At 53.1% G+C, this 23118-nt stretch overlaps 1 protein-coding gene across 1 annotated transcript; it reads left to right on the forward strand.

The window, feature by feature from the left end:
• Positions 1–7540: 7540 nt before the first annotated feature.
• LOC147359790 (cytochrome P450 11B1, mitochondrial) lies at positions 7541–13340 on the forward strand. Its single transcript, XM_086338134.1, has 9 exons — positions 7541–8042; positions 8417–8572; positions 9371–9570; positions 9665–9868; positions 10140–10294; positions 11706–11872; positions 12290–12368; positions 12443–12640; positions 12772–13340. Exons 1-9 carry the CDS (start codon positions 7804–7806, stop codon positions 12883–12885), a joined length of 1512 nt encoding a protein of 503 aa, XP_086194260.1. The 5' UTR covers positions 7541–7803; the 3' UTR covers positions 12886–13340.
• Positions 13341–23118: the final 9778 nt, after the last annotated feature.

Genomic DNA, 23118 nt, shown 5'->3' on the forward strand with positions numbered 1-23118 from the left:
GAGGTGATCACATGTTAAAAGTGCAGGGAAAAGAGCAGAAAAGGTGCTTAGTGAAAATATATCACATCACAGGCATCTAGCAGAAGAACAGGGTGAATATTTTCCCAGCCTCCATTCAGGAAGTGAGATAAGAATAGATTACCTACCCAAAGAAATGACGAAGGAAATAGAGGAGAGGAGAAGTGAATAGGAGGTAAACACACAAAGCCAAAGTTGGCCCTCTGGAGGGATTCAAAGTATCGGCAAAATAGAAGATGAGATCACAAAGAAGAAAAGTAAATTCTCATTTTCAATATCAGAAATGGAAAGGGAAGAATAAATCAGCCGTCACCGACCTTATAAAGAAAATGAGTGGCTGCGATGAGTAGGCTTCCTGATGAAATGGACTAAAACCTGAAGAACACGGAACCAAAGCTGACTCACAGTGAAGGTGTAGGCTGAAATAATCAGACTCAATTTTTGAAAAACTAGCTACCAGGTCTTCTGTTGAAGTTAAATGCTTTAAAAATAGAAGGATAACCAAGCGGATGAATGCTAATTCCCAATAGAGTAGGGATTAATCTACAGATTAATTGAAATTTCATTCTGAGTCTCAGCAGGGTGTGTGTGTTTGTGTGTGAATCTGTGTGTGTGTGTGTGTGTGTTTCTGTGTTTATCAATGATGTACAGGCGGGAGGGGGAGGCTCTGGGGGGTGACTGAAGCCCAGGGCATCCATCTCCTCCTTGAAAATAGGAATGGTGACATGAACATGCACCTTCTGGGAAAGCTGCCAGGGGCGGGTGAGACAACTCATGACCCCAAACTATGGATCCCCCAAGCACAGGGAGGGCTCCAGCTGTGTGCCTGCTGGGTCCCTGGGAGAGTGGGGAGCCCACGATCACGCCCCTGTCATAGACTTTCCCTCCCTTGGAGCTATGTTCCTGGAGGAAAGAAGGATGTGGGCCTTGAGCACACACTCCATGCGGGGAGTAGGGTAGGGGGTGGATGGGGAGTGCTTGGTATCTCTGACTACTCTGGCTGAGAAGGGGCTTGCAGGCTACCCTCCCGCTCCCTGCCAGTGACCCTGTGTTCTGGGTTCTCTGCTCCTCAGCTGGATTAGCCAGGCCAGACTGACAGGGCCTTGGCCACATTACTGTCATGGCTGCCAGTGTGCCAGTGGAGTCTCTGAAGTGCCCCCCGTAGGACCGCAAGCCCCTATTGGAAGAGATCCTTGTTGGCTTCACAGAGTGCAGGTCGCAATCAGGCAGAGTAGGCATGGTGGTCCCCAGGGTGCGGAGTGTAGCCAAAGCTTGCTGACTCTAGATCGAGCCTTTGTCTGCCACTGGTCTAGTGCCTCAGATTCCGTGTGCTCATTGCACAGTCCGTCCTCAGTCTCTGGCCGGTAACTGAAGCCCTGCTTCAAGCTGCTGCAGGTCAAGGCCGCCTGAGATCGCCACTACAAGACACACTGACTTCTCACCCCGTTTAGAAATAAAACACATGACAAGTACAGCCCGAAGTTGAAGAGGTAATAGAATGAGATGTGGAAATGGCTCTGTTCGTATCAGCTCGTGTGAACTTCAACGTGGAAAAATGCGTGAGAGCTAAAGGAGGATGGAGATTTTGCATTCAGAAGGGATTTTGAAACTCAGAGTACCTTTCCTAACTGGATTAAGCAAGAAAAGAGTCGTTTCTGTTGTTTGCAAATTAAGAACACAATTCTAGATGTCAATGCCCTCCCTACTTCCCACCCTCATCATTCCCAGTAGAAAATAGAAAATATTTGGGAAATGTGATAAGAAAAGTATTACAGAACAAAACCAGACGTGGCAGGATAAGAACGTATACAATCACACAGAAACGCTATAGACCAGGGATCTCATTTTCCAACTCCAAAAACCCGGAAAGTGACAGCAAATTCAACGCAAAACGAAGGGCCTAAAACAGAAACAGCAGAGAATGGAATGGGGACGCATTGCTATGTGTCAGGTGGAGGTTCCTGTACCCAGGGGTGGGGCTGGTAGATGGATTGGGGAAGCCGAGGGACCCCATGGGTGGGGGTGCTTTGGGGCTCGGCTGGCAGAGTTGTGTCAGCGGGATTCTGCAACCTTGTTCTAGGGGAGCAGGGTCAAATGCCAGGATCTGTCAACACTGATCTGAGGCCAAGTCTGGGGCTCTAGCCCCCCACCACCCTTGACCTGCCCAACTTTCTAGAACATTCGACACTCACCGTGTTCTGCCCAGAACTTCAGGGACCTATCCCCTCCCCAAGCCCCTGACTCACTCCCCCCAACCCCTTCCATCCTCTTGTCCAGACCATCTATAATATTTTGTCTCCTTTTTCTGCCCAGATCTTCTAGAAGTTTCCCCATGACAACCATATCTTGCCCCATATTCTGGAACCTTCCCAGTTTGCTCAGATTACTGACCTTCCCTGTGGCCGTGGCTCTGCTTAGACCTTCTGGGACATTTGCCACCACACCCTTCCACCCCTACTCCCCTGAGTCCTGCCTGGCCTTCTGGAACCTTCTCCAGGGTCTGTGTTCCTTGAAGACCTTCCGGAGCCTTCCTTGAGATGCATCCTGCCAAGAACTCTGGATCCTTCCTGTAGTCCCATATCCTTCCCAGACTTTAGAAATTCCTACCCCCACCTTCCACCCTGTGTCTTGCTCAAAATTCTCCAAGCCAGGCTTCAGCAATATGTGAACCGTGAACTTCCTGATGTTCAAGCTGGTTTTAGAAAAGGCAGAGGAACCAGAGACCAAATTGCCAATATCTGCTGGATCATGGAAAAAGCAAGAGAGTTTCAGAAAAACATCTATTTCTGCTTTATTGACTATGCCAAAGTCTTTGACTGTGTGGATCACAATAAACTGTGGAAAATTCCAAAAGAGATGGGAATATCAGACCACGTGATCTGCCTCTTGGGAAATTTGTATGCAGGTCAGGAAGCAACAGTTAGAACTGGCCATGGAACAACAGACTGGTTCCAAATAGGAAAAGGAGTACGTCAAGGCTGTATATTGTCACCCTGCTTATTTAACCTATATGCAGAGTACATCATGAGAAACTCTGGACTGGAAGAAACACAAGCTGGACTCAAGATTGCCGGGAGAAATATCAATAACCTCAGATATGCAGATAACACCACCCTTATGGCAGAAAGTGAAGAGGAACTAAAAAGCCTCTGGATGAAAGTAAAAGAGGAGAGTGAAAAAGTTGGCTTAAAGCTCAACATTCAGAAAATGAAGATCACGGCATCTGGTCTCATCACTTCATGGGAAATAGATGGGGAAACAGTGGAAACAGTGTCAGACTTCATTTTTCTGGGCTCCAAAATCACTGCAGATGGTGACTGCAGCCATGAAATTAAAAGATGCTTACTCCTTGGAAGGAAAGTTATGACCAACCTAGATAGCATATTCAAAAGCAGAGACGTTACTTTGCCAACAAAGGTTCATCTAGTCAAGGCTATGGTTTTTCCTGTGGTCATATGGATGTGAGAGTTGGACTGTGAAGAAGGCTGAGCACCAAATAATTGATGCTTCTGAACTGTGGTGTTGGAGAAGACTCTTGAGAGTCCCTTGGACTGCAAGGAGATCCAACCAGTCCATTCTGAAGGAGATCAGCCCTGGGATTTCTTTGGAAGGAATGATGCTAAAGCTGAAACTCCAGTACTTTGGCCACCTCATGTGAAGAGTTGACTCATTGGAAAAGACTCTGATGCTGGGAGGGATTGGGGGCAAGAGGAGAAGGGGACGACAGAGGATGAGATGGCTGGATGGCATCACTGACTCGATGGACGTGAGTGTTGGTGAACTCCGGGAGTTGTTGATGGACAGGGAGGCCTGGCGTGCTGTGATTCATGGGGTCGCAAAGAGTCGGACCCGACTGAGCGACTGGTCTGATCTGATCTGTGTCCTGCCCAGACCTTCTGGACATGCAAGCCTTCACCGAGCCCTAGAACCTTGGCATTAACTCCACGTCCTCAGCAGACCTGCATTCCAATTTTCCTTCACAGTAATCATCACGGGATCTTTCCACTCTTCAGCTTCTCATCCTATTTGAAACTGTTTTCTTCGGTGCATATAAGTGTCCAGTTCAGTCCAGATACAAAGTGTATTGCTGCTGCTGCTAAGTCGCTTCAGTCATGTCCGACTCTGCGCGACCCCACAGACAGCAGCCCAACCAGGCTTCCCCGTCTCTGGGATTCTTCAGGCAAGAACACTTGAGTGGATTGCCATCGCCTTCTCCAATGCATGAAAGTGAAGAGTGAAAGTGAAGTCACTCAGTTGTGTCCGACTCTTAGCGACCCCATGGACTGTAGCCTACCAGGCTCCTCCATCCATGGGTTTCTCCAGGCAAGAGTATTGGAGTGGGGTGCCATTGCCTTCTCCACAAAGTGTATTACGATGCTGCAAACTTCTGATATGTTTCATTCATTCAGTTTTGTCTTGCTAGCCAGTCCTTCTGTTTTTGGTCATCCTCCTTTTCGTGTGTCCTGCAGTAATTCTGTCCATCATCGTTAGAAATTCAATTGTGTGACTATAAGCAAAGGGGACATATTCTGTCTGTTCATATTGAGCTAAGTGTGTGAATGAAAGGTAAACCTTCGATTATGTCACTCATACAATTCAATTGGGTAAATGTCCCCCTTTGTAAGAATTGGAGTTGATGTATGATACCACTTAAGTTACAGGTGTAGGATATAATGACTGAAAGTTTTTAAATGCATAGTCCGTTCGTGGTTACCGTAAAATATTGGCTCCATCTCCCGTCCTGTACAACATATGTCCCTGTGGCTTACTGTATACAGAAGAGTCCCCCACCTCTATACTGCCCCTCTCCTTCCCTCTCCCCACTGATAAGCACTAGTTTGTTCTCTATATCTGTGAGTTGGTCCTTTTTTGTTGTAGTCGCAAGTTTATTTTTCAGCTTCTGCGTATGAGTGATAACATAACAGTGTTTGTCTTCTTCTGTATGACTTCCCTCTGTAGCACAATGGCCTCCAAGTGCATTCATCTTATTGCACATGGCAAAATCTCATTGTTTTTTATGGCTGAGTAGTATTTCCCACATAGTTCTGGTGGCTCAGATGGTAAAGAATCTGCCTGCAATGCAAGAGACCTAGATTTGATCCTCATGTTGGGAAGAGGTCCGGGGGAAGGGCATGGAAACTCAGTATTCTTGCCTGCAGAATACCGTGGACAGAGGAGCCCGGTGGGCCTCAATCCATGGGGTGGAAAAGAGTCAGACGCGACTGAGCGACTAACACGTTCACTTTCTATATATTCACATATAGACTATGCATATATTCATACATATTATGCATGTGTATATATACATATATATTTCTATATGTTCATATATATCCACGTGTATATATATGGATATACACCACTTCTTCCTCATCCAATCCTCTGCTGATGGACACTCATGCTGTTTCTATATCTTGGCAGCTGTAAATAATGGTTCTAACATCTTCCCAAATTAGCGTGTTTACTTTTCTCAGCTATGTACCCAGGAGTGGCCATCCTGGCACGTTGCTCGTCTTTTTCTGTTGCACACAGACTGTTACTAACAGCATGGACCTTGCAGATGCTGAGATCTGTGAGGTCCAGTGCATCAAGTAGGGGGCCCCTGCCTCCTCGAGGAGGTGCCCCGTCTATCCTGGCTGGGCTCACACTGCAGTTGGCAGTCCACTCCCCTCAGAGGACGGCAAAGAGTTCAGATATCCAGGCCAGAGGATCCTGTGGTTCGACCTGTGTGGGAAGGCTGAGGCAGGGGCTGGGCCACGGCTGGGGTTCCGGTTAACTCCCCCAGCCCAGGGAAAGAGGGGAAGGAGTCTGAGAACTGTATTGGGGCGCAGGCTCTGAGCCTGGAGTTGGGGTAGGAAGGACCAGGGATGAAGTGTGGAGAATTCGGTACCCAGCACGCCGGGGAGGAGAAGGGTTCTGCCTGGGAACAGCCTGATACAGATATCAGGGCTCCTGGGCACTGATCTTGCCCTGGGACGCCCACTGAGTGGTACTGTTCTCCCGCAAGACCCAGGCCTGGCCCCACCGGGGGAGACCATCAGGCAAGGCCTCCCCTCTCAGGGCCCTGGGCCTTCTGGGGCTAAGCTAGGTCCTCAGCCACAGCTGTGCCTCGGGGGACGACAGCCCGGCTGGCTGGCCCTCAGCACAAGAAGAGGTCTGCCGGGGGTGGGCTCAGGGCCCATGCAGAAGGCAGAGCCCCACCTTTGGCTGCGTGGGGACCAGGGGCCCTGAGAGCACTCTCGGGTCTTCCTCTGTGAGGAGTCATTGTTTGAAGATTCCCCTGGGACCTGCACCTTTCTCTGAAGCTTGGCCGGTCTAGGAAGTACCAAGAGCTCGGCCCAAGTTCAGGAGCCTTTGGTACTAGTGCAGGCAGAGGCCACACAGACAGGAACAGGTTCAGGAGGCTGGCCAGGGTGGGCTGGGCCGAGGCAGCGGCACCCCAAGGGCAGGCTGGGGCTCCAGGCTGCGTCTCAGCCCGAGGACAGCTCTTACGCCACCTGGGGCTGAGGCCCATCGTGCATCTCGGCTTGATGAGGGACCTTGGCAGTTGTGACTCATGGCCACAGCTGAATATCCCCCAAGGAAGTGTCAAGAGAGGGAATGAGTGAAAGTAGAAGAACAAGGAACACTCAGATCTTCAGCCACCCTGCTAGAAGCCCACGCGCTCCCTGTCCTACTTCCAGAGCCTGCAAGGTGGTGTCATCAGGGCACCATCCCCAAATCAGGGCTGGGGCCCCTGGGCACCTCTGCAGAGGCCCAAGCATGAGGGCCCTGGGGCCCTGCTGACACACGGGGGGCCTGGGGAGGGCACAGAAGACCTGCTGTCAATCTCCTGCTTGAAAGCAGGGCCAGGGACAGCAAGACCGACCTCCTGGGAGAGCTGCCAGGGGTGGGTGAAACGACACGGGGTCTGAAACTATGGGTCCCCGAGCACAGGGAGGGCTCCAGCTGTGTGCCTGCTGGGTCCTTGGGAGGGTGTGGGGCCCACGACCACTCCCCTGTCATAGACTTTCCCCACCCTGGGAGCTGCTCATGTTCCAGGAAGAAAGAAGGATTTGGGCCCTGAGCACACACCCCATGGGGGCAGGGTCCTCTCACCTTTCTGACTGAGGAGGGGCTTGCAGGCCAGCCTCACCCTCCCTGCCGGTGACCCCGTCTTCTGGGTTCTCTGCTCCTCAGCTGGACCAGCCAGGCCAGACACCCGGGGCCTCGGCCACAAACTGCCCTGGACGCCAGTGTGCCAGTGGGGTCTTTGCATCCCCTAAGTGCCTCCTGTGGGACTGCAAGCCCCCATTGGGAGGGACCCTGGCTGGCTCCTGCCTCCACCCCTGGACTCAGCATCCGGCCCTGGCAAGAGTAGGCAAAACCCGGGGCTGCAGGAGATGAGAGCCCAGCCCTTCCCACTGCTCCCCGTTAAGGTCCTTGTAGAAGAGAGACGAACATACCCAAGGTCCCCTTTCATCCCTTGCGAAGATAAGGCACCCATCCATCTTGCGCCTGTCCCATACTGGAGGGGGAGGAGGCCTCTTGCCCCCACCGCCACCCCTTTGGGTCCCTGCTCCAACCCTGACTCATTCCCAAGAGCCATCCACCAGCAGGCCTGGGTCACTGCCAGACCCGGTGCCATCCATCTCCCTCCTCCCGCTGGAGGCCTTCAGCCTGAGCGCAGCCCCAGGCTTCCTGGTCTGGCCCAGAGCCAGTCTGGCCTGTGACGTGATCAGATCGCCTGGGCAAGCAGGCCCGGTGAGATAAAAGGAAGGGGCTGAAGGGGTGGGGAGCAGCAGGATGGCACTGTGGGCAAAGGCCAGGGTGCGGATGGCAGGGCCCTGGCTGTCCCTGCACGAGGCACGCCTACTGGGCACCAGAGGTGCTGCAGCCCCCAAGGCGGTGCTGCCCTTCGAAGCCATGCCCCGGTGTCCTGGCAACAAGTGGATGCGGATGCTGCAGATCTGGAAGGAGCAGGGCTCTGAGAACATGCACTTGGACATGCATCAGACCTTCCAGGAGCTGGGGCCCATTTTCAGGTAAAGCTCTCCCCGCTCACCTCAGCGAGAACACCCTCACGTTCTGTCCCCCTTGGTGCCTGAGTCCCACTGGGCCAGGGCTGTGCCACATCCCACTGCCCACATCCCGGCAGGGGCACCCGGGCTGCAGGGATGGGGCAGGGAGGGGGCTCCTTGGGGCAGGTGTGCGTCTCGGCCACCGCAGACTGGGGCCCTTGGCGAGCAGGAGCCCTGGGCGGCTCGCTGTTGGGAGCACAGAACGCAGACCCCAGAGGAGAGGAGGCTTCAGTGAGACCGCGGGAGGGCCCGCCTGCTCTGATCCAGCGCCTGGCTCTATGGAGCGGGGACCAGGCAGGACACGGCCCCTCAGCAGACCGCAGAGCTCTGCCCCACAGGTACGACGTGGGAGGGAGACACATGGTGTTCGTGATGCTGCCCGAGGACGTGGAGAGGCTGCAGCAGGCAGACAGCCATCACCCCCAGCGGATGATCCTGGAGCCCTGGCTGGCCTACCGACAGGCTCGCGGGCACAAGTGTGGCGTGTTCTTGCTGTGAGGGCCGGTGGGGGTGCGGAGGGAGGGGCAGGGCGGCCTGGGTGCAGAGAGCACGTGGGATGGGGAGGGCCTCAAAGCGAGCCTGCCCGAGGCCCACCTGGGTGGGTGGGGAGACGGTGCCCACCGGCTCTGGATCGGGCCCGTGCCCCAGGCAACTTGTGTGCCCTGGAGCCAGGTAAGGGGCGGGCCACAGTGGGAACCCTCCCTGCAGGGCCAGAGGAGGGAGGGTGAAGCCTGCAGAGGCCTCCGAAGGGCCTTCCGGCTGGGTGCATGTCTCCCTTCCCTCAGCCCCCCAGGCCCTGCTAGCAGCCCCCCACGGGCACTGGGCCCTGTGTGGGGAACACAAGGAGAGGCACAATTGGATTCTGCCTCAAGGGGCAGGGGCTGTGTGGGGAGGGGAGCGGGTAGCCAGTATGGCAGAGGCCTCGCCCACTCTGGGGCGCGGTGAGAGCAAGCTGGGCCAGCTCCCAGGGGCTCAGCCTCCTTCCTCACAGAAGAAGCCTCCAGGCCCAGAGGTGGCCCAGTGGGGAGGTGCGTGTGGCAGGCAGGGAGCCTGCGATTCTGCAGACACCCCGGCAGCAGTCTCAGCCAGAAGCCCCTGTCTCAGCCTGGGTGAAGTACAGGAAGCTGCCCCGAGGAAAGAGGTGCCACCGGCATCCCAACAGGGTCAGCCTGCCCCTGACGACCAGCAGGCGGCTCCCTGTCTGGCTGGTTTCACTCTGGAGAGAGGAAGGTGGGGTGCAGGTCAGGGCCACTGCTGACTGACACCCTGACACTCCGCTCCCTGCTCTACAGCAACGGGCCCCAGTGGCGTTTGGACCGACTGCGGCTGAACCCAGACGTCCTCTCGCTGCCAGCCCTGCAGAAGTACACACCCTTGGTGGATGGCGTGGCCAGGGACTTCTCCCAGACCCTGAAGGCGAGGGTGCTGCAGAATGCTCGGGGGAGTCTGACCCTGGACATCGCGCCCAGCGTCTTCCGCTACACCATCGAAGGTGTGGGCTGGGGAGGCAGGCGCACCTCAGGGCGTGGGGGGAGCTGGCCCTGAGGCCCAGGCTGCCTGGGGCTCAGGAACCCCTCATCCCACAGCCAGCACCTTAGTCCTTTACGGGGAGCGGCTTGGCCTTTTGACCCAGCAACCAAACCCTGACAGCCTGAACTTTATCCACGCGCTGGAGGCCATGTTGAAGTCCACCGTGCAGCTCATGTTTGTGCCCAGGCGCCTGTCACGGTGGATGAGCACCAACATGTGGAGGGAGCACTTTGAGGCCTGGGACTACATCTTCCAGTATGGTGAGGGCCGGAGCCCGGGCCGTGCGGTGACTAGGGACCCCGGGGCCCCCTCCACTCACCACAGTCGCAGAAGGACTGAGGTCCCGGGAGGGGCTTGTGGCTTCGTTATGGTCCCAGACCCATCGGCAGTGATGCTGGCCTGGGCGGGCCTGAGAACTGGGGCAGGACGTGGAGAATTGGGGGTATGGAGGAGGGTAAAGGGCGGGAGGATGACAAAGAGCAGTGCTTCCCAGCGCCAGACCCGGGGCTTCTGTCGCTATGCATCCTGCAGCCAACAGAGCCATCCAGAGAATCTATCAGGAGCTGGCCCTCGGCCACCCGTGGCACTACAGCGGCATCGTGGCAGAGCTGCTGATGCGAGCAGACATGACCCTGGATACCATCAAGGCCAACACGATCGACCTCACTGCTGGGAGTGTGGACACGGTCAGGCCAGCACCCAGCCCTTCCCATAGAGCAGGGCGCTCCCCTGCCTCCAGGCAGCCTCCTCCCAGGGCAAATGTCTCCTCCACGCCCCTCCCCAATCTATGCCTCCAGCTTCCCAAAGGGAAGGAGTCTATGGTGACCCACATGAGAAACCAGGCTCCAGACAGAGTGTAGAGTGGCCGGAGGCCTGGGTACCTGCAGCATCAGAGGTCCCCGGGGTCCTGGGGGGAGGGGAAGGGCTGAGGTTCGGCTGCAGAGTCACACTAGAGACCTTTTCCAGGGACAGACACTATCCTTAGGAGGTGACTGGCTAATGGGAGGGGCAGCAAGAGGTTCTAGCATGTGGGGGAGAGAGCAGGTGGCAGGGAAGCCAGCCCAGGGGGTGGGCCAGGCCCAGGGTGTACAGTGCAGCTGAAGTGTCCTGCCTCTAGACCGAGCTTCCCTCTGCCAGCATCTCTGAGGGCCAGGCACCCAAGCCCTGAGCTGAGGTGCGGGCTTCAGGTGAAGATACTCCCTGAGCCGGGGCTGTGATGCAGCCATAAGGTGAGAGAGGGTGGGCCAGGCATGTGCCTGCTTTGGGAAGGCTTCCTGGAGAAGAACAGCTTTCGCTGAAATTGGAGAGACCACACAGAAGAGGAGGCCCGGAGGGCAGCAGGCCAGGCCCTGCAAGAGCCGGCAAGGAGGAAAGGCCATGAGGCTGAGTGGAGGGAACAGGGCAAGCGGGCAGAGGAGGCAGACAGGGTCAGGGCCTCTGTCAGGAAGGGCCTTGCACACCCGGCCTGTATCCCAGGCTAGAGGAAGCCAGTGTGAGGAGTATCTCACTCAGGCATCGGGTCCCTCACAGGCCACAGGGCAGAGCACAGTACGGACTACAGCTCAGGGAGCCCCAGGGAGGCCCGATCTGCACGGCAGCGGATGCCAGGGGCAGGTTACCTTGGGGACGACATTTAGGAGATACCGAGCTGCCCAGGTCTCCAGCTGGATAGCGGGCACCACTCTTTGCACATGGAAATGATCCAGGAGGAGGCAACGGCTGGGAGTCTGGGTGGCCGGTTCCTGCTAGGACCCTGTGAACCGACCTGCCTGTGGATGCCCAGATAGACCTCAGCTCCTCAACTCTGCCCACTTAGTAGATGCCAAGAGTGAGCCCCTCCTGGACCCAGAGGAGGAAGAGAACCTCAGGTTCTGAGGTGGCCAGAGGAGGCCTGGGTCTCAGTGACGTTGGGGGCGCCTCCCCTGAGGGATTCAGGGAAAGCTGACGAGCTGGTTTTAGAATCTCCAGGACTCCAGGTCTGGGCTTTGTGGTCTCCGAGCATGCAGGTCCCCTGTCCCCAGAGGACCACCATCTTTCTGGGAGAGGCTCCGGAGTGGAGGGGCACGGCCTACACCTGGCCCTCTGCGCCCCCTGCAGACAGCCTTCCCCTTGCTGATGACTCTCTTTGAGCTGGCTCGGAACCCGGAGGTGCAGCAGGCGCTGCGCCAGGAGAGCCTGGTGGCTGAGGCCCGGATCTCAGAAAATCCCCAGAGGGCCATCACGGAGCTGCCTTTGCTGCGGGCGGCCCTCAAGGAGACCTTGAGGTAGGCGAGATGGACCTGGACTTCCCCACGGCCCTGGCCCCGTGCCTGCAGAGCCCTCTTGCTGGGCTTGACGACGGATCCTGGGGCTGACAGCTCCTTTGCCCAGGGGTGCACACCCCTTGTACCTCCTCTTCTTCTCCCTGGAGGGGAGCCTGGTGCTTCTTCCTCTGGGATCCCACCTCAGTGTCCTGATGACCTTGTCAGTCACGTCCTCGCTGGCTTGGGGAGCTTTGGCTTACTTGGGAATTGGAAGGGAGGAACGCCTCAGGATCTGGGCTTCCCAGTGCCAGGAGTGACCTGTGAGGGTCCAGGGTTGGGAGGCTGCCCTCAGGCTATATGCACTGGGCTAGGAAGGCTGCAGAGGGTGTCCGGAGCCCGGTCACAGCTGAGGACCCTGCTGGATGCTCCTGTGCGCAGGCTGTACCCCGTGGGTATCACCTTGGAGCGGGAAGTGAGCTCGGACCTGGTGCTGCAGAACTACCACATCCCAGCTGGGGTGAGTGAGGCCCTGGAGCCCCGCCGAACTTCACCCAGGGGCCAGCTGACATTGGCCCCTTCCCGCTGCTGCAGACGCTGGTGAAGGTCCTACTCTATTCCCTGGGTCGAAATCCCGCCGTGTTCGCCAGGCCTGAGAGCTATCACCCCCAGCGCTGGCTGGACCGCCAGGGCTCTGGAAGCAGATTCCCGCACCTGGCCTTTGGCTTTGGCGTACGCCAGTGCCTGGGGCGGCGCGTGGCCGAGGTGGAGATGCTGCTCCTGCTGCACCATGTGAGTGGGCCGCGAGGGGCACGGGTGGACAGCCTGGCCGGGGACCCCTGGCTTCGTTCTGGGGCGCCCAGCCTCAGGGCCCTGGAAGGCAGGGCAGGCTGGGGCCAGGTGGAACCCTGCCTCTGTCCTAGGTGCTGAAGAACTTCCTGGTGGAGACACTGGAGCAAGAGGACATAAAGATGGTCTACCGCTTCATACTGATGCCCTCCACCCTGCCCCTCTTCACCTTCCGGGCCATCCAGTAATCGTGTCAGCACACTGCCAGGCCACGCACGCTACAAGCCCCTCTGCCGGACCCCAGCCACACCTCTTTTCTCCTACAGGCCCTGACTTTTGAGTCACACCACTGTGCAGCCAGCACTTTGCACTCATGGAACAGCACAGGCCCCCGCGGGTCAGGCTTGCTGGCCTGTGCAGCAAGGCCAGGGCAGAGCTGGGGATGAACCTTGGTGGCAGGTCCTGGTCGCATGCCCAGTCCCACCAGCTCTTTCTCCAGCAAGGAGCGCTGTCTGAGGGCCCTTGACCCCAGTCACCCTAGCACTAGCCCCAGGCCCCTCCTGTGGTCATCCAAGCGATGGGCCTCAGACTGTACCGTCTGCCTCCCTGTCCAGTCTGTATACCTCCTGTGCTCAATTCTGCTCCAATGCAAGAGCTGACAACTTGGGCGTGCCCTGTCCTGATGGCTGCCATTTCAAGTGCCGTCCCCTTTGCCTCCAGAGCTCTGGCATGGACTTGCCTTCAAGCTGGGTTGTTATCTGTCTACCTAGCCTCTTGGGCTCACCCTGGCAGTGCCAGTCGTCTGGGATTGTGGCTGAAGTGCCCAGCCCAGGCCTGGACAGGCAGGTCGTGAGTCAGGTTTCCTAGAAGAGACGCTGCCAAAAGCCAACCTGGACATCAGGGTCAATGATACTCATCTGAGAGCACGAGGGATGGTGAACCCCTCTGGCACGAGGCAGGCCGGCCATAGAGAAGCCTCTAGAAGAAGGGTGTGGGGCCACCTCTCACTCCCTTCAGTAGAGCCAGTCTGAAGTGCCCACTACCCTCTTACAGTGACCCACAGTGACCCACAGAGGGACCACCCTGATCTCAAGGCCCGAAGAGGTTTGAACCACTGACAGCCAACTGGGATCCCCTCGTTGGCAAGAGCAGGCAGTCTGTCCCATCCCACTTAGGGCCAAGTGACACCCCAGGTAGAAAGTGGGCCCAGAGGCAGGATGAGGGGCCGTGGGGTCTCTCCACTCTCCCGCCCTCGCCACCCCCAGTTCATCTCTGAGGCACAGGCAGGCCGAGCAGGCAGCAAGGTGTGAGGAGTCGTGTTTCTGGCTGCACCAGCCCTGCCCCTACTGAGGGCTGGGGGGTCTCTCCACTCTCCCTGCCCCAGTGAACTGCCCCCCAGGGCATCTGTTCAGTGCCAAGATCCCTGGAGGAGGACAAGAGCTGCACACCCCGTCACCACTCCAGTCCATCCACGGCCAAAGAGGCCTGCGGCCGCCAGTGTGATCTTCTCCCACCCCAGACAGGACTGTTGAAAGGGACCCAGAGATTCATGGAGGAGGGAGGAGGTTCCAGCCTCTGTGGTCACACAGGCACAAGCTGGAGCCCTCGCCCAGCACACAGGTCCAGCCTTCATTCCCTCTGAGCCCTGAGTTCTTCCTATGGCAATTCTATAGTATCACCATTTCGCTGGGCCCACTGAGGCAACGTGAGATGGGTTTTTGGGAAGTGCTGAGTTTTCTGGCTCAATGGGCACTCAACCTATCCGATCCTTCTCCCACCACTCAGTGGCCCTCCTCTGCAACGAGTGGAGCAAGTGTGGTGACAGGAAAGGAGTGAAAACCTAGTCCCCTCGTGGTGAGTGTGTGTCATCGTGCGGAGCTTGGCACATGTGGATGCTTGATTTTCACGGCAGCCTGAAGAGGCACGTGCTCCCTCATTCCCATTTTGCAGGTGAGAAAACCGGGGCTCAGAGAATTCGCTCATCTGGCAGAGTCTCATGGCGCTTCCATGGAAGGGGTGCTGCCTGAAGCCGTGAGGACCGTCCGATCTCTAAGGCCCTCGTTAAGGAACTTGGTTTGGTAGTGCTCATGGGCATCGTGGAGACAAACTCCAGCTAAGCATCTCTGTCTGCTTTCCAGATCCTCTCCTGGATTTCTGTTTCTCCAGATTTCCGCTTTCAAGTCTATGGAGGGGCCCCTTTTTCTTGATCTGGCATGGAATTTCCCGTCTTGCCGTGTGAGGATCTGTCCGGCTCTTTCTGACAACCTTCCAGGTTATTGCAGTCTCGAGTCTGCTGTGTGATCCTCATGATTCTTGCGCCTCTTCGGGTCTTTCAGTGTAGCTGCAGTAGTGCCTTTAAGAAGCCCGATGCCAGGAACCGGAGCGCCCTCTGTGCTCCCTGCTGCTGGGGTCTGCCTCGGGGCCCTGCCATCTCTTGCCCAGCGCTGTCGCTGTCCTGGAGCCACTCTGTGCTCACTGCTCAGCCCGGGTCTCCTCTGGGCTGACTAGTGTCAAGCCTAAACCCCCTTGAGGGCCTTGTCTCGGTTCTCGGGAGGGAATGGGGATCCAGGGCTTTGTCCTCAATCCACCTTGCAAAGCTAGGCTCGCTGCTCGCCTGATGGTGCTGAGGGCAGCTTGCCGTGTTGGTGTAGTGTTTTCAAGGTCTCACCTCCAGGTGGGGCTCTGTGACAGCCTACAGGGGAGGGAAGGGAGGGGGTGGGAGGAGGTTCCAGAGGGAGGGAACCATGTATACCTGTGGCTGCTTCATGCTGAGGTATGGCAGAAGCCAACACAACACTGGAAAGCAATTATCCTTCAATTAAAAATAAATACATTAAACAATACATGCAGCTGACAGGTGTTTCAACTTCAGCCTTCTTTTAAAAGCCTGGGGTTCCAGTTGCGATTCCTAATCTCACTCTTGTCCTGTGCTTCAAGCCTTTCCCTGGGAAGTGGGGCCAGCAGACCATCAGGCTTGGTGGCTTGGCCCCAAGCCTCCCCTGGCAGCACTGTACTGGCTTCCGTGCTCCCTCCTCCCTGCTCCTGGTCGCACCTTGCTTCCTGTTCCTGAAGACATCCTGCCCTTTTACAAGCACAGAAGTGCACTTTCTACATGTTCTGGATTGTGTAGAGTTGCTGGAGTGGGGGGATTTTCAGAGTATTAGCTTGATCCTTGCTCGAACCCGAGGACCCTCAGTGGCTCATTTAAGCAGACAGCTGGTGTCTGGAAGCTTTCTGTCTGTGGCTGCCCTGGGGGATGACTGAGCATCCCACAGCTGTCAAGTCTCCACAAGTGTTCCTCAGCTTTCTTGTGGGAGGAGTTGCCTACCTTGCAGGAGGGGTCTTAGGTGCTTGTAGAACCCTGGACACCAGTTGGATTGCGGGCCAGTTTCAAATGGCTAAGTATCCCCTTCCATTGATGACTTAACAGGTGCTTCTGGGACTCTTTATGTGTCAGGCACTGTGCCATACGTTACTGAATAGGACAGGTATTTGACCTCAGTGGGATTATATCCTATGAGTCTCACTATAGAAAGGGGTATTTATTTCAATCTTTTTCATAATGTCAAAAACGTATGCAACACAATTTTGTTTCAAGAGGAGGATTGTTCTCTTTTGTACGTCTTGTCATGAGAACCCTAGCCATCTGTGAAATGGGAAAGTGAGGTACTTCTATATGCAGTTGTATAGGATGATGCTCACCAGGTATCAACTAAGAAGGCAAGGCACAGAGTTCTTCCAGTGTCTGGATGTGCCCACATGTTGCAGATGCACCTGCAGCCCCACACAGACATGCAGCCATCGTGGAAACCTGTATCCTACTGTATTTTAGGCAGCACATTAACAGTGAAGAGAAACAGCAAAAAGCCTCCAGAAATCAAAGACAAATGTCCAACAGATTTGTCATGACCACACTATTATGGCAGAAAACAATAGAACAGAATACATGAGGTGTTTTGGGAAAATGGCCATCAATATAGGATTTCAATCTGTTCCGTGTCCATTCGAAAACAGCAGCTAAGTGAAACGTTTTCCAAGAAACCACGAGTGACAAGAGCAGACCTTCACTGAAAGAGCTCCCCAAGACTTGCTTCAGAGAAGGAACGTGGACCCAAGACAGAGATGAGGGATTTGAGGTGGGAGTGTGAGCAAGAAGCTGGTACAATCACATGGCTACATTGGCATCAGCACTGCCTGTGCGCAGGCCCCTTGGCACAGGTCCTGTGAGGGGCAGGGATGTGAGCCCTGTCCCCTCAGGACTTAGCACTGAAATATTTGGGACATTCCCGAGACAGGTCCCTACAGTAATATGTATTCTGCCTCAGCTCTCATAACCAGCCCCTCTGAATGCTCAGCACGTGCCACGCCCCTTTTATACCCAGCACCAGGTACTCCTGGACCACGGTGGATGCCTGCAAGTATGGCCCTGCCTCCTTGCAGCCACACGCTTCACTGCTGGGAAGACCCTGGCATCTGAATCTCCCTTTCAGTGATGACCTTGGAAGAGCAGTGAAAAGCGTGTGAGCCTGGAAAAGCAGTGGGACTCCTTCAGGTGCTCTGGATTTTCCTTACTCTGCAGGGACAAGGAAAAACAACAGCATAGTCTTGGTAGTGTGGCAATAACACATCAACTGCTAGCAGGCAGGGGCACTTCCCTGGGACCTGCTCTGTATTTTGTATTAGTCCCATCCAGTCGCTGTGAGTGAGGCGCTGTAGCCATTCCAACTTGTCCATTGGCATAGGGGAGCCCAGAAAACGAGGGTCTTTGTCTGAGGATTCAGGCTACTCCACAAGACAGAGGGTATTGGAACCCTTGTTCCCGGGACCACAGGGCCTGAGCTCCACCCAGCCTTGCCCACAGTGCCTAGCAGGGGAGAGGCTTCCTGTGTGTGGAGGGTCAGAGGTCAGGGAGCATGAGGAGGAACAGTTCTGGGGAAGCTGTCCCCAGGAAGACAGGCTGAAGGACAGCTAGGACCAAATCTGGAATTTGGTGAATCTAGAGGCTGAGTCCAGCATTCCATCTGTGCCTCAGCAGCTGAAAGAGAGGCATCCAGGCTCCCCAGGTCCCAGCAAAAAGGATGCTGCCCACACGATTACACTTCTCCCTGAAGGCTGGCAGCACCCCCCACACACGCACAAGGAGAGTCCTGACACCGCCCACACCACGCTCAAGGGCGCTGTGTTGGGAGGATACGCAGGGATCACTGGTAGCAAAGTCTCAAGCAACAGAGATGGCCACTGGCCTCAGCGCCTCCATCCCTGGAACCCTTTAGGTGCACCTTCAGCTTCTCACACTGGGTGGAGGCTCCAGGTGGCCCTCATCATGGGTCTGGAGCTCAGGGATACAACACTCACGGCCCTCCTTCCAATACCTGCCACACAGCCATCACCCCGAATCCTCCCCTTCAGGCCTCACCCCTCAGGCCTCCTTCCCCTGAGATCTGGGACAGCAGCCAGCACCAAAGCCCAGATCTGCCTGGAAAGCAAGTGCTCACACCCCGCAGGACATGGGGCAGCACGCCTCACCCAACACAAGCCCCTGCAACCCTGACCAAAATGCCCCATGGCAGATACCATCAGGTTGAAGACACAGCTGTGGGCAGGACTGACCTGGTCTCTGCTGAGGTGGTGTGCCTGGCTGGGGCTTGCCTAGTCATCACGGAAGATTCCAGAAGGACCCAGACTGATCTCTGTGGGAGGAGGGAAAGACACCCACGAATCAGCAGCCCTCTACTGGGGAAGGAGTGAACCCTAATCACAGGGAGCCAGATGAGCACGAGGGGCCCTGGTGTTCCAGAACGGTCCAGGCCAGGCACTGGCCTTGGTACAGGAGAAGGACAGGGTGTCCTCACAGTTCCCCACAAAGTGACCTCCCCATCTTGGGACGCAGAAGTGCCTGTCCTCACTGAGACACTGGCCGGGCATGGCAGATGAGGCAACATGGACACCCTCTGGGGACCTCAGCCCTGCGTCCACCACTCTGTCCGCCTTGGAGTAGGTTTCAAAGAGGATGACCAATGCACTCTTTTAGAGACTGGTGACCTGATGCCCACCTGGCTTTGATATGGAGCTCAGAATCCAGTGCAGCCAAGAGACTCAAAGTACTAAGTAAGAAATGTGCCTCTCATCGTCCCCCGCCCCGCCCCACCACCGCCTCCTGCAAAGCATGTGATGCCAGTGGCTCCCCTCGTCAGAGGATAGCTTCTGACCTACTTCCTGATAAATAGCATGTGCTGCATGCTGCAGACACCTCTGAGCACTTTGCAGACACTGACTCCTGTCTTCCCTTCAACCCCGCTGCTCTCCACTTGATGGGAGCAGCTGGGGCCTCCAGTCATGCAACTTGCTAAGGCTGCACAGGCGGTAATCAATCATATTTCTCTTCACTTGTAGTGACAAATCTGAACATAAAATAAAGAAATCTATTCCATCTACAAGACTGTCAAAAAGAGTGAAACAGGGAGGAATTCGTTAAGCAACAGATGTTGAAGATCTGTACTTAGAAAACCACAAAGGGCCATTGAAGAAATGAAAGGAGATATTTAGAGTTTTAAAGCATTCTGCATCCATGGATCAGAAGAGATAGATCACTACGATGACAATATTCCTCATGTCAGTCTCTAGATTTGATGTAATCTCTATGAAATTCCAGCTGCTTCTTTGTAGAAAGTGCCAAGTTGATTCTAAAATTCACATGGAAAGGCAGGAACCTAGATAGCCAGTGTATTCTTTTAAAAAACAACATGGTAGAAGGACTCATGTTTGTCGATTTCTAAGCTTACTGCAAAGCTGTATCATTCAAGACTGGATGGTACTGGCACAAGGACAGACAGACTAATGGACTTGAACTGAGCGTCCAGAAATGAAATGATGTGTCTGTGGTCACTTGAATTTTTACAAAGGTGCCAAGACCCTCCAATATGGACCATTTATTTTTCAAGGAATGTTGTTTAGACAACTTTATAGCCACTTGGGAAAAAACGAAATTGGGCCTTTACCTCACCCAGACCATATACAAAAACCAACTCAAATGCCCCAGAGATTTAATCATAAGAGTTAAAATTGTAAAACCCTTAGAACAATACATAAAAATTATTCTTCACGACCCTGGATTTGGCAAAAGATCCTTAAACATTACAGCAAGGGCATGAGCTCCTAAAGAAAAACTCGATAATTTGGATTTCATCAAAATTTAATAAAGTTCGGTCTTCAGAGGACACGTCCAAGAGAGTGAAAAGACAATCCACAGACTAGGAGGAAGTGTTTGCAAATCGTATGTCTGATTAGATGCTTGCTTTCTGAATATGTACAGCATGCTCATGCTAGAAGGCATAAAGCTTTTAGAGGAAAACATAGGCTGTATACACTTTGATATACATCACTGCAAGATCCTGTTTGACTCACCTCCTAGATTAATGAAAATGGAAGCAAAAATAAACAAATAGGACTTCATTAAACTTAAAAGGTTTTTCACAGCAAAGGAAAAAAATAAGCAAGATCAGAAGACAGCCCTTAGGATGGGAGAAAATAATTGCAAATAACACAATTGACAAAGGATTAATCTCCAAAATATACAAGTAGCTCATGCATCTCAATACAAGAAAAACAAACAACCCAATCAAACAAATGGGTGGAAGACCTAAATAGACATTTCTCCAAAGAAGATGTACAGATGGCCAACAAACACATGAAAAGATGCTCAACTATTAGAGAAACGCAAATCAAAACTACAAAGAGGTAAAAACCTCACATGGGTCAAAATAGCCATCATTAAAAATCTACAAACAAAAATGCTAGAGAGGGTGTGGAGAAAATGGAACTCTCTTGCACTGTTGGTGGGAATGTAAATTGATACAGCCACTATGGAGAACAGTACAGAGATTCCTTTAAAAATTAGAAAAGAACTACTCTATGAGCCAACAATCCCACTACTGGGCATATACCCTGAGAAAACCATAATTGAGAGAGACATATACACCCAAACATTCATTGCAGCACTTTTTATAATAGCTAGAACATGGAAGCAACTTAGATGTTCATCAACAGATGAATGAATACAGAAATTGTGGTACATATACAGTGGGATAGTACTCAGCTATAAAAAAGGATACATTTGAGTCAGTCCTAATGAGTTGGATGAACATAGAACCTATTGTACAGAGTGAGGTAAGTCAGAAAGAGAAAGACAAGTACTATATACTGACATCGGTGTGCGGAATCTAGAAAGATGGCACTGATGGATCTATTCACAGGGCAGCAGTGGAGACGCAGATATCGAGAACAGACTTGCGGACACAGTGTGGGAAGGAGGGTGGGACGAGTTGAGAGTAGCATGGAAACATATACATTACTATGTATAAAATAGATAGCCAGTGGGAATTTGCTGTGCGACACAGGCAGCTCAACCCAGGGAGCTCAACCCAGTGCTCTGTGACAACCTAGAGGGGTGGGATGTGATGGGAAATGGGGAGGAGGGACAAGAGGGACGGGACACATGTATACCTGTGACTGATTCACGTAGATGTGTGGCAGAAACCAGCACAATATTGTAAAGTAATCAACCTCCAATTAAAAGAAAAAGTTTTAAAAAAAGAATGCTCAAAACTCGATCATAAAAAGACAACAATTTTTAATTGGGCAAAGCATTTGAATTGATATGTCTCCAAGGAAGATGCACTCACAGATGACCAACACACATGTGAAAGATATGCCACTTCATGAGCCATCAGCAAAATGCAAATCAAACCACAATGAAATGCTACTGCACACTCACTGGGAGGGCTAGAATCATAAAAAATCAGAAAATAACAAGTACTGCTGAGGATGTGGTGAAACCAGAGCCCTCATGCACTGCTGGTGGGGATGCAAAATGGTGAAGCCACTTTGGGAGCAGCCTGACAGTTCTTCCAATGGTTAGAGAGTGGTGGTAGGACCCACAACTCCTCTACTAGGCATTTTCCCAGGAGAGGTAAAAACGGAGCTCCACAGAAAGATATTTATGTAGATGCTGACAGCAGTATTATCTGTAATGACCAAAGGTGAAAACAATCCAAAAGTCTATCAGCTGATGAACAGATAAACAAAATGAGGTATAATGACACAACGAAATATTATTAAGCAAGGAAAAGGAAATGCTGAAACACCACAACACAGATGAAGCTGGAAAGCACTGCAACAAGCTAAAAAAGCCAGGGTTATACAATTCCATTGACAGAAAATGTTCAGAATAGGGGACAGAAAGTACACTTGTGGTTGCCTAGTGCTGGGGGTGGGGTGAGGCTGGGCAGTGTAAAGGGATAACCGTGAATGGCTATGGGGTTTCAGTTCAAGGTTAAGTCATTATTGGACTATAGCGATGGTTGGCATAGCTGTGAATATAACAAAAATTATTGACCTGTGCACATTAAATGAGTGAATCCCATGGTATATAAATTAATATCTCAGTAAATTTATTTAGACACACAAATAAACAAGGTAACGACACATGTTACAACATGGAGGAAACTTGAAATATGACACCAAGTGAAGCAGCCAGGCACAAAAGGCCAAATAACGTAGGAGACCTTTTCTTTGAAATATCTAGAGTGATGGGTGATTTTGTGTGTCAATTTACCTAAGCTATGGTGTTCAAATTCTTGGCCAAACACCAATCTAGATCTTGCTATGAAGAGATTTTTCAATGTGATGAGCTCTTTCATCAAGAGACTTTGAGTAAAGCCAATTATCCTCCATAAAGTGGGTGGGCCTCATCTAATCAGTTGGCAGTCTAAAGAGTAAAGGTCCAGAATCTCCAGGGTAGAAGAAATTCTCCTTGGAAGACTATGGCACAGACCCCTGCCTGAGTTTCAAGACTTCAGCCTTGTGGAATTCAGGCTCAAGGCTGCAAGAGAGCTCTTTGCTGAATTTCTGCCAGCCTGCCCGACAGATTCTAAACCTACCAGAGCCTACAACTATAAGAACCAATTCCTGAAAACAGTTGTCTCCTTCAAAGGTCTTCTTTTTCTCTCTCCTGTCATCACTCTCTCCCTCCCTTCCTCCCTGCATCAGAAAGCCTGTAACTGAACATTCATGCTTTCTGACTTTGCTTTTCTTCTCTACTGGTCTATTTTTCCACCCTTAGCCCAACACCACACTCTCTTAATAAAGGAGAAGGCATAAATGCTCTTGGCAGTTGAGAGAGCAAGTGCTCCAGCATTTTCCCTCTCATAGTAGATTGCATTTGCTACTCCTAGCCCTTTTCATTTTCATAAACATTTGAAATCAACTTCATGCACATCCACAAACACCCAGACACACAACACACACACACACACAAAATACACATGTGCACACACGTGCCCATACCACCAGCTGAGATGTGGACTGAATTTCATTTAACTTGTAGATTAATCTTCACTCTGTTGGGAATCAGCATTCATAAACTTGGTGTATCCTTACTGTCTTAAAGATTTAATTTCAATAGAAAACCTGGTTCGTAGGTT

Source organism: Bos grunniens, chromosome 14 (genome assembly GCF_055505025.1).
Source record: "Bos grunniens cultivar Pamir isolate PY7600 chromosome 14, Bosgru_T2T1.0, whole genome shotgun sequence".
Classification (NCBI taxonomy): domain Eukaryota; kingdom Metazoa; phylum Chordata; class Mammalia; order Artiodactyla; family Bovidae; genus Bos; species Bos grunniens.